The sequence below is a fragment of the Lepidochelys olivacea genome, assembly GCF_965140295.1.
Source record: "Lepidochelys olivacea isolate rLepOli2 genome assembly, chromosome: 3".
NCBI classification, from domain to species: domain Eukaryota; kingdom Metazoa; phylum Chordata; order Testudines; family Cheloniidae; genus Lepidochelys; species Lepidochelys olivacea.
The window spans coordinates 131,899,395-131,912,261 of NC_140413.1; the positions used below are offsets into that span (position 1 = coordinate 131,899,395).

At 42.5% G+C, this 12,867-nt stretch overlaps 1 protein-coding gene and 1 long non-coding RNA gene across 3 annotated transcripts in view; one reads left to right on the plus strand and one right to left on the minus strand.

The window, feature by feature from the left end:
* Positions 1-8,026, minus strand: part of RAB4A (RAB4A, member RAS oncogene family) — a 31,512-nt gene extending 23,486 nt beyond the window's left edge. The window contains exons 1-2 of the mRNA XM_084624841.1: positions 7,805-8,026; positions 775-855 (exon numbers count right to left, since the gene is read on the minus strand). Of these exons, the coding sequence (XP_084480967.1) occupies positions 775-855; positions 7,805-7,835 (112 nt within the window). The 5' untranslated portion in view covers positions 7,836-8,026. The remainder of the gene's footprint in view (positions 1-774; positions 856-7,804) is intronic.
* An 82-nt stretch (positions 8,027-8,108) lies between these two features.
* LOC311518064 overlaps positions 8,109-12,867 on the plus strand; it is a 129,347-nt gene continuing 124,588 nt past the window's right edge. For both annotated transcript variants that reach the window (XR_014710875.1, XR_014710876.1), the window contains exon 1: positions 8,109-8,235. This is a non-coding gene — a long non-coding RNA (uncharacterized lncRNA). The remainder of the gene's footprint in view (positions 8,236-12,867) is intronic.

Here is a 12,867-nt window from a genome sequence, read left to right on the forward strand (position 1 = left end):
TATGCCAGGAGCTGGAACTCCCTGAATCTTATAATGCCAATAGCCAATGTGAATAATGAGTCATTGCTTGAAGAGGGTATAGGCAACCTGTTCTTTTTTGTTCTCTAATACTGTTAGATGAAATCCTGTGAGTGAGAGAGAATGGGCTGTAAAAGGAAGTGAAGAGCTCTGCAACTGTGGAGTTTGCAGAATAAAGGTATGTGTGTTAAGGGGGTGTATTGGGAGCACTGCTGAAAGAGAAAAGAAGAGTTAAAGTTGCATGGGCAACCTTAACTCTGCATTTGCTGGTTTTCTGAAGTCTCAGTTTTGATCAACTCAATGTTCTGCAAAGGAACGACATGCCACCAAGCAATGTCAACTCTGTTTTAAAATAGTTTTTTGCCAAATATAAACAAGTACAGAATAGATAAAGGTGTACTCTCACAAGTGTTGGCCCAGCCCACTCTGGCATCAGAAACATGCTAGTTTACTTTGCTTAAACACTCACTACTAGCATGCCCTAGTATGGTTTACCTAGACAATGTGAACAAGAATTATTACTGAGCATCATAGTATTGATCATCTCCCTCTAAAACAGCACAGTTTTAGAACATGGTTTTGAACACAGTTCCCAGACGAAATTTCTGTCTACACCGGTTAAAGAAATGCTGTTAGTACAAAATACTTTTAAACAATGTTGCGGCTAGCAAAAAATGGATGTCAGTGTGGACAGAGCTTTAAAACTACTGTACGGTGAAACATCAGACACGTCACTATGCAGACATAAATACTTACATTTCTTCTCAATAAACTGATGAAGCAAACAGGACTTGCCAGTTCCAGCATTTCCAATAACCAAGAATTTAAACAGGAAATCTGAAGAATGAAAACAAAAGAAGTGCAAATATGAAAGCGAAGAGAGCCAACTATGAGACATTTACTGCTGTTTTAATATCTGCTTTTTGCCTTGTCAACAGACCAAGTAAATAAGGGTAAGGAGAAAACAAGTCTTCAGTCAGCCAGCTGCCACTAGCTGTTATTCTAAAGAGGAGGAATAGATAGGAAACTTAGGAAAATGGCCATAAAGATAAGGTAGCAATAAAGGGGTTAAAAGAGTTACAGCACTACGTTTATGGAGCTATAGGGATAGATAACTAAAAAGCAGAGAAGTTGGATTAAAAGGGCAATTTAAAGAAAAAAAACAAAGGCATAGTAAGATAGATGGTCTTTAAAGATGTTTTTCGTAGTATCCCCACTTTTCACAATGAGAGCCCTAAACACTATTTGAAAGTCATTTCAAGTTGCTCAGACATTACAACACAGTTCTTGTACATGAAGATGTTTCTGTAAAGTCAAAATGAAAGTCATACTGAAAGTCCTAGGAATTGATTCCGATCATAAAATGTAGAAGAAGTGATATTACTTAGAAGTAATACCATTTCCATGCCTCTTGGCCGTTAAGAGCATAAGAGGTGATTTATTTTAAACACATGAAAACTGATCTGCTTCATGTAACAGTTCTTACATCAAGAGAACACAGAAAAAGTCAACCTTAAGACAGTCAAGAGAAAATGAAGCATTGCTATTTGTAGTATCAAGAACTAAAAAAATTCACCATGATGCTGAACAAAATCAAAACACCATTCAAGATATACTGATACACAAAGTGGTTGTTAGAGTTCAGGGAAAAAAAAAAACTGTGGCATAACCATATTACAAATCAATAAACTGTTGGATTCAAGATACATAAGCCATTTGTAAGGAATAAATAAGTTTAGTATGAACACCTACTACAAAGAAATTAAGAAACTCAGTTTTTAAACGGACATACTTCACTTTTAAAAAAAAACAAAAAACCCCAAAACAAAAAAACCCAACACACAATACTGAGCACTACCACCTCCAGAAATTCGTCACCCTTTAGCTTGATGTTCTGTAGATAGTTAGTGTGGTCATGCATTTGTATCATCAATCCATGTGCAAAACCCTTGAGTTGTGCTGTTATGCTTGGATTAATGAAAACAAATTAAAAGCGTATGTGTATTAATTACACAACTCCATATTCTACTGTAATATATAGAAAAACTTGTTTCAGATACAGAAAATATGTACAGGCTTAAAAAAAAAAAAAGTTATATTCCAGGATCACTGCCTTCACATCTCCCTTAAAAATTAAGCCACTTCTGTGCCATGAAAAGTGATTCAGAAATAGAAGTTAACTGAATAATTCTTTATATTTGGCTCATTTATATGTTCAGTATTTGTGCTCTGCCCACACCTGCTTCACCCTTCCCTTATGGAACTACTTTCACTGTTTGCTTATGACAAGGAAAGGAAAGATTTTTTCCCCCAACATTTAAGTCTGATATTAATAAATTTTCTCATATCAATTTCCCAATACATGGCAATAATGATTAAATTTGGCATGTTAATTCAGGGTGGATTGAATTAATATTTTTTTTAAAAAATTGAACTTAAGTTTATTTTTAAAAGTAAGCCTAATTATGACCTGTGTTGAGACCTAAATTTACTATAATCTATTAAAATCATTTATGTTAATAAAAGATATTAATCAGTACATGTTTGTTACCAAGTTTTTTTAAAAAAGTCAAACCACTGGTCTGGTGGAAGGCACCAGCTAAATACCAGGACAGAGTCTGCTAAAGTGCCGTCAGCTTTTGACAACTAGCCTTTTCTGCAAGTACCAAGACAGTATTTTTGTCATTTCCGTTTATTCAACTGTTCAGTTCCATGACTAGTTATTTCAAAGGTAAAAAACAGATTTGAAGTTGAAAAAGCAGAAAGCTTGGTTCTCTCTTCCAATCTATTATTAAAAACTAGGTGCAAAAAGATATCTACTAGTTTGAAAATCTTGAAGGACAAAGTAACAAGAAACAACTAGTCCAACTCACTAAACTACAGGTAATAGTCACTTTGGTTAATCAATCAGTTAGCTTTAGGGAATGATTCTTTGTTACGGTATCATTAAGCATTTTATAGGAATAGCAAAACCACCACAAATAAATTTCTCAGTGTTTATAAAATCCTGCTGTTGAAGAGTAAATGGGAAGACAGAACAGAAGACTGATGCTTGGATGTTTCCATCCCTCTTATGTCTGTAAAACTTTCCTCCAGAATGTATTCATCTCTACAATGACAGCGTACACTGTCACTGTATTATGGTTGTGTTTTGCCTTTTTGGTGCCACACATGACGTTAGAATTATATCAAAGCATTATATTTTCTGCTAATTTGAGATGTTTGACTTACTCACAAGTATAGGATCACTCTTCCTCACTACATTCTGTTCCCAAATTCTTCTCCCAGTTAAACTTCACTCCTCCATCCAGCTATTCTTGCTTCCTTTACAGTTACACAGGAGGGTTTTTTGTTCTAGTTGATGGGCATTCTGGATAGCGTCTTCCCCAGTGGACTGAAAGGTAGGGCTTCACACAGTGTATATCACTGGTTCCTAGGCGCCTTTATTTGGCCTACAGTTCTTCTCCCAACTTCTGTATTACCAAAATGCATGCTTTTCAGAAGATTTCATTCTCTGGGCCATCTGGAAAGCCTCCAAGACTACTGCCTGCGTCAAACTGTGACATTTATCATAAAATCCCACAGTGTCCCAAGATGGCATCAGCTGACAGCTTTGTAGATATCTGACAAAGTTTTTAAATTCAGATTTTTCCCCCACTTAAGAATTAACACAAGCTTTTCAAAAGAACGTTGTATCTTCATTGTGATCAGTTTGGTTCAATACAGTCTCCCAGATTTAAAGTATATCAGTGACTTTAAACCCATATTTAAAATCAAGTAGTCTTAGGTAATACACTTAGCTAAGGCTCCTTGTCAGATTTTGTAGTTAAAAGAAAAGGGTGGGGGGGAGCGTTAAATCCCCACCACCACATTGTGTGAAAGAGCCACATCAGACACAGTAAACCTGACTATACAAAAACAAATACAAATAAATCTGTTAGTCTCTAAGGGGCCACAAGGACTCCTCGTTGTTTTTACTGATACAGACTAACATGGCTACCCCTCTGAAACCTGACTATACCCTGTGCATTTGATAGCACTTAGTGTATAAACTAAAAAAAAAAAAAAATATGAAAGATATTTTCCTCTTTAACCTTTTTCCAGTTACAAATAACCTCTACAATTACTCTAACAGTTGTATTTAAAAAATGTGTCTGAAAGTTTGAAGATGATGGTATCCCTTCAAATTCTACTCTGAAAAGTGAAAATGGCATTTTGGTATTCCAGGGTTGTCTCTTATTATTTGTATCATACTAGCACAGAGGGCCAAATCAGGATTAGGGTCCCATTGTGCAGTATAATTACAATAGGAGACAGTCCACGCCTCAAACTTTTTGTCATCTAAACAGTCGACTCCAGATCAAATTTAGTTTACAATTTAATTTTTTACATTTTTTTTGAACTGCCTGTTTAGGCAACACTGATTCAAATGAGCTGCAACAGTGAGGTTAAGGTGTAAATTGAAGTATATATACACACACACCTCTTTATTGAAGATTTTGCTACTAGAATGTATGTTGAGAACACCAGCATAGAATCCATCTTATTTCCACATAGCTCTTTTCATCTTACAGTAAGTATGAACAAAAACAAACTTTTTGTCAGTGACAAACATAGATATGTTTCAGAGTATACACTAGGAGCATATCTGTGGAGTAAAAATGCTACAATAACGTCTTTTGGATGAGTTGCACAAGTTGAACACACATTATTAAATGGAAATATTTTTTACACAAAGTGCACAGACTTAATTTCACCACATGCCCTTTGTCCATACATTATGCAACAGGTAAAAAGAGAAGAGAGTACTTTTCACTCTGCTGTTTTGGCAAACTCCTCTCACAAAGATCCATGCTACACTCCAGGTACAATTGTGTCAGAAGACCGTTACGACTCCATTCCATTCTGTAATTTAGACAGGATTTAACTGTTTTGAACTGTCCTTGACATGTGCTGACACAGCCAAAGCTTTAACATGATTCAGAAACATGGTTTTAGTCCTGTCTACCCTACGAAAATGGGTTTTAACGCATCCCCTTGGTCCAGCTATAATTTCAGCATACACCAGTCTTTATTCAAACTCAGTGAGGAACAAAATTGATTTCTATATGCTCACTCCATGTAGTATTAGAGCACTGAAAGCAATTTATATTTAGTGCTTCTACTGCTGCTGAATTGCCTGAATGTCTTTTCAGTCATCTCTTCCCAGAGCAGAATTGGAAGCAAAAACACTTTGCAAGTCACTTCATTTTGTGGTTTGTTTTCTCTTTCTTCACAACTGACAAAGAAACCTTAGTTCCAACATTCCATTCAGCTGTCATCCTAGAGGAGCTTCTGTCTTAAATTCTGTCATTCTTTCTGGACAGTGCAACTGAAAGAAGAAGGTCACTCAGACATTACACAAAAATTTGCTGCTATGGCTAAAAGAAGAGTTTAGAAATGTTAATCTTTGGTTGTAGTTAAGATCCTCATAACACAGAGAAGCTGGTTTAAAAACAAATCTTCAGAAAAAAAGTAACTATATGGCATGCACCACAGAGAGTTTCAGATGACAAGAAATACCATCATTAGTCACAAAACTGGTCAGCATGGTAGTGGCGGCTGGGAGCCCGCAGCCCTTTAAATCACCCCCAAGCTACCAGCTGCACAGGCAGCTGGGAGCCCTGGGGCTTGGAGGTGATTTAAAGGGCCCAGGGCTCCAACTGCCGCTACTGCAGCGGAGCCCCAGGCCCTTTAAATCACTGAGGAGCCCTGGAAGCTCCCAGCTGCCACCACTACCCCGGGGCTCTGGCAGAACTTTAAAGCTGTGGTAACAGCTACCAGAGCCCCAAGCCCTTTAAATCCCTGCCTAAGCCCTGCTGCCCGAGCCTTGGGGTAGCGGTGGCCGGGCTTCATCGGGAATTTAAAGGGCCCTGGGGCTCCAGCCGCTGCTACCGTCCCGGCCCTTTAAATGCCCGCTGGAGCCCCGCCACTGCCGCTACCCCAGGGCTTGGGCAGCAGGGCTCAGGCAGGGATTTAAAGGACCCCAGGGCAGTAGCAGCTGCTGGAGCTCTGGGGCCCTTTAAATCCTTGCCAGAGCCCCGCCGCTGCTACCCCAGGGCTCAGGCAGCAGGGCCCCGGCGGGGATTTAAAGGGCCCCGGGGCACTAGCAGTGGCTGGAGCTCTGTGGCCCTTTAAATCCCCGCTAAAGCCCCACCACTGCTACCCCAGGGCTCGGGCAGCAGGGCTCAAGCAGGGATTTAAAGGGCCCCGGCGGGGTAGCAGCAGCGGAGCTCTGGGGCCCTTTAAATCCCTGCCGCAGCCCCACCGCCGCTAGCCCAGGGCTTTAAATTGCCCTCTGGGAAAGCCGGTCCTGGTACGGCGCACTGGCTCTTATCTGTACACCATACCGGGGCGTACCAGCTTACTTTCACCTCTGATCAAGCTATGCCATGAGCCAGGACCTGTTTGAGACTCCACTGCAGTCAAACACAGGCAAGTCCAATGCAGGAGAAGGAACCTCAAGTAAATGTTTCAGAGTAACAGCCGTGTTAGTCTGTATTCGCAAAAAGAAAAGGAGTACTTGTGGCACCTAATAAATTGGTTAGTCTCTAAGGTGCCACAAGTACTCCTTTTCTTCAAGTAAATGTGTTATTGTACTTACCCTTACAATGATGTCCTGTTAAATTGAGGATGCGCTCAATACGACTATGAACTGCCCTTTCCCCTCTCTAGGGCAGGAGGAGAGCACTACAACCCTCAGCTACAGTGGTAAGCCAGACCAAGCGGCAAGAAGATGGCCATGCTGGGCACAGGCCCTTTGATTGCCTTAACTGTGTCCTTTAGCGTGCTTACATAGACAAGATATCACTGTTCTCTTGTCCTCTTTCCCCATTCCCTCCTATGGTTTTCTATACTTACATATTTTATCTTTGATTTTAAGCATTTTGGACATAGGCTCCGTACAAACTTATAGAAAGACATGATCTAGCACAAGACTAATCCTAATTAAAATCTCTGAGCACTGCCACAAAAGTAACAATCACCTCCTGCTAAAACAATGGATCTCTGATGTTCCTTCTGAATCCCTTTAAAATACAACAGTATTAAGTGTCTACTTAAGATTCAAGGCCTGAATTTCACCAACAAGTCAAATAAATCACCAGTTCTCAACACTGAAAAAACGTATTAAACTAGGCATTCTAATTGTAGGCTTCTTGTACTGAGCACCAAAGAGAAGGACCACGGTGAAATCCAGGAAGCTGACAACACAGGGAATGTATTTTAGTGTTTGCTTGTTTCACAAACGTAAAGAAAAAGTCTGGCTGAAGGATAGGAGCTAAAAGCCCGCTGCCAAACTGGGTCAGGCCATGAGTCCATCAAATTTCCTGTTCTGTCTCCAGCTGTGGCCAACTCTTCCTAATTCAGAAGGATGCAAATCTCCCCCCGCGGGATGATAAAGCACCGAGGCACCCGCGCAGCGCTGCGCCCAGAGAGGAAACTGCTCCTGCTGCATCCCACACGCTGGGGCCGGGGAGTCGATGGCCCCGGAGCCACCCGAGCTCCCAGACCCGTCCCGCAGTACCGGCAGCCGCTGACATCCCCTGCCCCTGCCCCCCGGGAGCTCAGCGTGCCCTGCCCCCTACCGGGCCGAACCGCCGCACAGGGCGCGGGCATCGCCTGCGGGCCGGCCGCAAGGGGGCCCGGCACCTCGCACGGGAGAGCAGGGAGCGAACCCTCCGGGGCCCCGCAAGCGCAGAGCCGCCCGGGCAGCGCCGCGCCCCGCCAGCCCCGGCCCGGCTCCTACCATAGGTCTCGGACATTGCTGTCTGCGACATTTTGGAAGCGTCGCGCCTTCGGCTGGTGCTGAGCGAGGGCCTGGGGGGCGCCTCAGGACGCCAGGTACAAATGGCCGGGGTGGGGGGGGGCGAGTCCCAACAGCGGCCGCCGCTACAAACCCCCCAACCCCAGAAGCTTCCTCAGCAGTAGCAACTGGTTCGGAACGGGCACGCACTGCCCCATCTGCGCATGCGTGCGCACGCAGCTCTTCACCCACCCCACCTCTCGGGGCGTGGTCTCCCCTTCACACATGCGCATTGTCTGCCCTTCTCCGCCCTCCTCCCCACCTTCAACGGCTCTCACCAAAACAGAGCGCACGTGCGTGGCTTAAGAACGAGCCGCGGAGGCCGTTGGGAGTTGAGCAGGGGACGTGGGCGTGGCTGCCTGCGCAAGGGACAGGTGACGGAGGGCGAGAGGGAGGGGCTGGGCGCGGCTGGGGGAGGGCCAGTAACTGCGTGGGAGGCACGTGAGTGGTGTCGCTTCGTCAGCCCGGGTGCGCGATAGAGGGGACCCTTCCGCCCGCAGCGCCGCTTCTCCTGTGCTGGCCTGGGCAGCTCCTGGGCCCTGAGGTGCCTCTTTACACGGCCTGAGGCCAGGCTGGCTACCAGGAACCTGAGGGCTGCCAGCAATTTGATTCTAGTGGACAGCACCCCCCTCACCCCCCTTGGGTGCTTGTGGCTGCCGGTGACACACGCACTTAAAATGGTTTCAGAGTAGCCACCGTGTTAGTCTATATCTGCAAAAAGAAAAGGAGGACTTGTGGTAAAAGAATAAATGGACTCAAATCAGACCTCAAGAATTACAACATTCAAAAACCAGTCGGAGAACACTTCAGTCTCTCTGGTCACTCGATTACAGAAACCTAAATGTCACAATATTACAACAAAAAAATTCAAAAACATACTCCCAAGAGAGACTGCTGATTTGGAATTAATTTGCAAACTGGACACCATTAAATTAGGTTTGAATAAAGACTGGGCATGGATGGGTCATGACACAAAGTAAAACTGTTTCCCCATCTTTATTCCCCCCCTACTGTTCCTCACACATTTTTGTCAACTGCTGGAAACAGCCCACCTTGATTATCACTACAAAAGGTTTTTTTTCTCTCCTGCTTGTAATAGCTCGCCTTACCTGATCACTCTCTTTACAGTGTGCATGGTAACACCCATTGTTTCATGTTCTCTGTGTATATTAAATCTCCCCACAGTATTTTCCACTGCATGCATCCGATGAAGTGGGTTTTAGCTCACGAAAACTTATGCTCAAATAAATTTGTTAGTCTCTAAGGTGCCACAAGTCCTCCTTTTCTCTTTTTCACTTAAAATGAGTTTCTCAAGATTGTCTGATTAATAGAGCTGCTGACCTCAAAGGACATTCATGTCTCCACATCAAAGGCCTTATATTAAACATGGCCCCCACGCCTAGGTGATTGTGATGATTTTTGTAAATGGTTAGATTTGTGAGTTCTTGATGATCCTTGATAATCAGTCTCCACCCAACCTCCCCAAAAATCAGACACAAGTGTGCAGGAGCAAATTTCAAGTTTGTACCTCAAACCACTATGTGGATGAATGGCTAAAATCCCATAAGAAAGGTTGGTGACCTCTGATGGAAAGGTCAAATTATGGAATAATCTAATTCAGGACATTTAAATGGTAAAAATCTTACTACATGTTTACAAACTGATTTAATGTACAACAAAAATGTTGGAAGGGATATTAAATCTTGTGCTTCAGGGATTAAGCCATTCCCAAACTATTAAAGATCAGGGGAGACCTCTGTGGGAGGCAGATTATTCCATACTGCCTATTATGGGGTTCTTACACTTTGCTCTGAAGCATCTGGTACTGGCTGTTGTCAGAGACAAGATGAACCTGTAGTCTTATCCAGTATGGCAATTCCTGTGTTCCTAAACTACAGCATTTTATTTTTTAATGTATTTATAGGTCACTTTTATATTATATTGCAGCTTCCAAAGTCTACAAAAAATTATATCATAGTTAACATAAATGCAGGAGACAGGATGGCTCAGAGGTTGGTTACAGGTGTTCTTGCCTTTCACTTCTAGGTGGCTGGCTCAAATTCAGCACTACTCAGAAATGAATAAAAGTTATTACTATCTGTTGGCTGTCCAGTAGCTTCTTGGAAATGAGGGAAGAGGTATCAATGTAAAGCCAAGTAATCCAGCCCTGGAGCACCCATGGAAAAAAAATTAGCAGGTGCTTAGCACCCACCTGCAGCCAAGCTTCTCCCACCCCGCCAGTGCCTTGTGTCTGCCGATGGCCCCACTGATCAGCTGCTCCCCCTCCCTCCCAAAGCCTCCCGCCCACCATGGATCAGCTGTTCCATGGGATGCAGGAGGCGCTGGGGGAGGAGCAGGGATAGGACATGCTTGGGGGAGGGGGCAGAAGAGGGGTGTGAATGGGAGGGAGATTGGGGGAAGGGGTGGGGTGAGGGCAGGGCCTGGAGTAGAGCAGGGGCAGGAAGAGGCAGGGCTAGGGTGACCATACATCCCGTTTTGGCCAGGACAGTCCCTTTTTTAAGTCCTGTTCCGGCTGTCCCGACTTTTTTGGCACAAGTGGGCATTTGTCCCATTTCCTCTTTCCAACTTGATCAGTTGGCAAGAGCAAATGGGACAAATGCCCACTTTTGTCAAAAAAGTGGGGTGCTGTGCAGAGGCATGTGAGGTGGGGAGGTGAGTGGAAATGCCAGTCCCACTCGGTGGGGGAGGCAGGGCTGGGGGATTGGCAGCGTTCCAGCATGCAGGGGGCTGTCAGGGTTCCAGCGACTGGCAACAGCCTTGTGGGGAGGGGGGCCGGTGGCTTGGGTGAGTGACTAGGGATGTCCCATTTTCCCTTTGGGAAATATGGTCACCCTTGGCAGGGCATGGGTGGGGGTTTGGGGAAAGGGGTCTGGAGCTGAGCAGGGGTTGAACACCTCCAGGGAAAGATGGAAGCTGACACCACCTGTCTATGGTCTAGGGCCTTAGTCCTGCAACAAGCTCCAGACTGGTGAACATCTGCATCTAACAGCCCCATTGACTTCAGTGGTATTCAGAAATGATGTTTTGTCAAAGTTGCAAACTGAAACTTTATTAATAAATTTAAATAGGTCTGGAACTTGTCTGGTTTATTTACATGGCTTTTTGCCATACTCTGATATATTATGTCATTTTTATGAATCAGCTAATAAGGTCTAGATTCTGTAAGTCAGTACCTTTTGTTTTTAAAACATTGTTTCAGTGGGCTGTGATGGCTTTAACATAATATTATGCTGAGTTATTATATGTTGCATTCATAAATATTGATAATAAGGGTTTTAAAGAGGCACCATCTGCTTGAAATTTGGTAAATTTCAGTACCTTAGTAGTTTCAGGTAGGAAACCTATTTTTGTCATTTTAAAACACCTCTTTAAAACACATAAGCAATAGAAGAAACTGACCGAATAGCTACTTATTATATAGGGTAAAACAGTGAAACCTGATTACACACACTTAAAATGCACAAAGTAAACAAACGGGGATGGGGGGGAGTCAAATAAATTTTTCCTCCATTTCCATTCAGGTATTGTAATCTTAAATTTTACTTGTAACAATAGTAAGTTAAATATCTATATCTACGTCTATATACATGTACACACGCAGGAGTTTGTTTTACATTGCTTTTCCCTTTAATGAGTCAACATTAGTATCCTCTTTCCATTGTCAATAGTGTCCCCTGGTGGTTGATAAATTGTGTGATCCCTTTGTCTAACCATCTGAAGAATTGTTTCAGAGTAACAGCCGTGTTAGTCTGTATTCGCAAAAAGAAAAGGAGTACTTTTGGCACCTTAGAGACTAACCAATTTATTTGAGCATAAGCTTTCGTGAGCTACCGATGAGCATCCGATGAAGTGAGCTATAGCTCACAAAAGCTTATGCTCAAATAAATTGGTTAGTCTCTAAGGTGCCAAAAGTACTCCTTTTCTTTCATCTGAAGAATGTGCTTCAGGGCTAGATGGAGAAGGAGGTTGCCATGAATAGGCAACAGTGGAGAGGGACATGAATAATAACTCAAATGTTCAAATTAGAAAAGTGTGCTTTAGAAAGGAGTTTTCAATAATGGCTGAAAGATAGTAGTAATGTATGAGGTAATCCTTCTGAAAAAGACCCATAGAACTTAATCTTATAATAATCCTATATAGTTTAATAGGAAGTGATAACTTTTCTAAAGATTTTTTTAAAAAAGTATATACAGTGCAATAGACAATTGTATTCTTGGTTTGTATAAGATAATTTAAAAACCACCTATGGAAAGGATCCATATTTTTAGAGCAACTTCTATAGAAATCTATTACATTTCCATAGAATCTTACTGTTTTCATATTTTTAAAATTTTGTAGGGCTTTTCCAAAGGAGAGAAAAGGTAGAATTTTAAAATTGTGCTTAGAAATAGATAATTATTCAATACTGATTCAAATAATTTTTGTGGGTGTACATGATACCAGTCAGTACATTTTGCTTTGTTGGGCAGTTAGTAATAAAGGCCTGATCCTGGAATCTGTGGAAGTTTTGAATATGTGAAGAGTGGGGTAGTTACCCCTAAGGTAATTTGGTCAAGAAAATCCTCTCTAATTCGCCATTTGTAGAGGCCAGTGGTATTTTAATCAGGGCATTTAATGAGCTTTAGAAAAATTTTAATGTTTTTGTGCTGAGATTTAAACAATTTACATATATAAAGAAATGAAGCCGATTCTTAATAGGGTGCAACTCTGATTAGCCAAATATTAATTATCTGATAATCTCTGTTACCCAAAATAGGGTCATATCCCATGACAACATTTAATTAAATTGAAAACTCCCTTGATTACCTAAAATACCTCAATTATTCAAACTTATTGAATATCCCCAATGTTACTAGAAGTTGTACTGTATTTATAAGGATACATAAGAAGCTTTGCACACCTCTCCCCACCACCTCCCCATGCAGCGGTGCTTTCCCGGGGGCTCCCCAGAGGCGGCGACATCCCCCTCACTCAGCTCCTAGGTG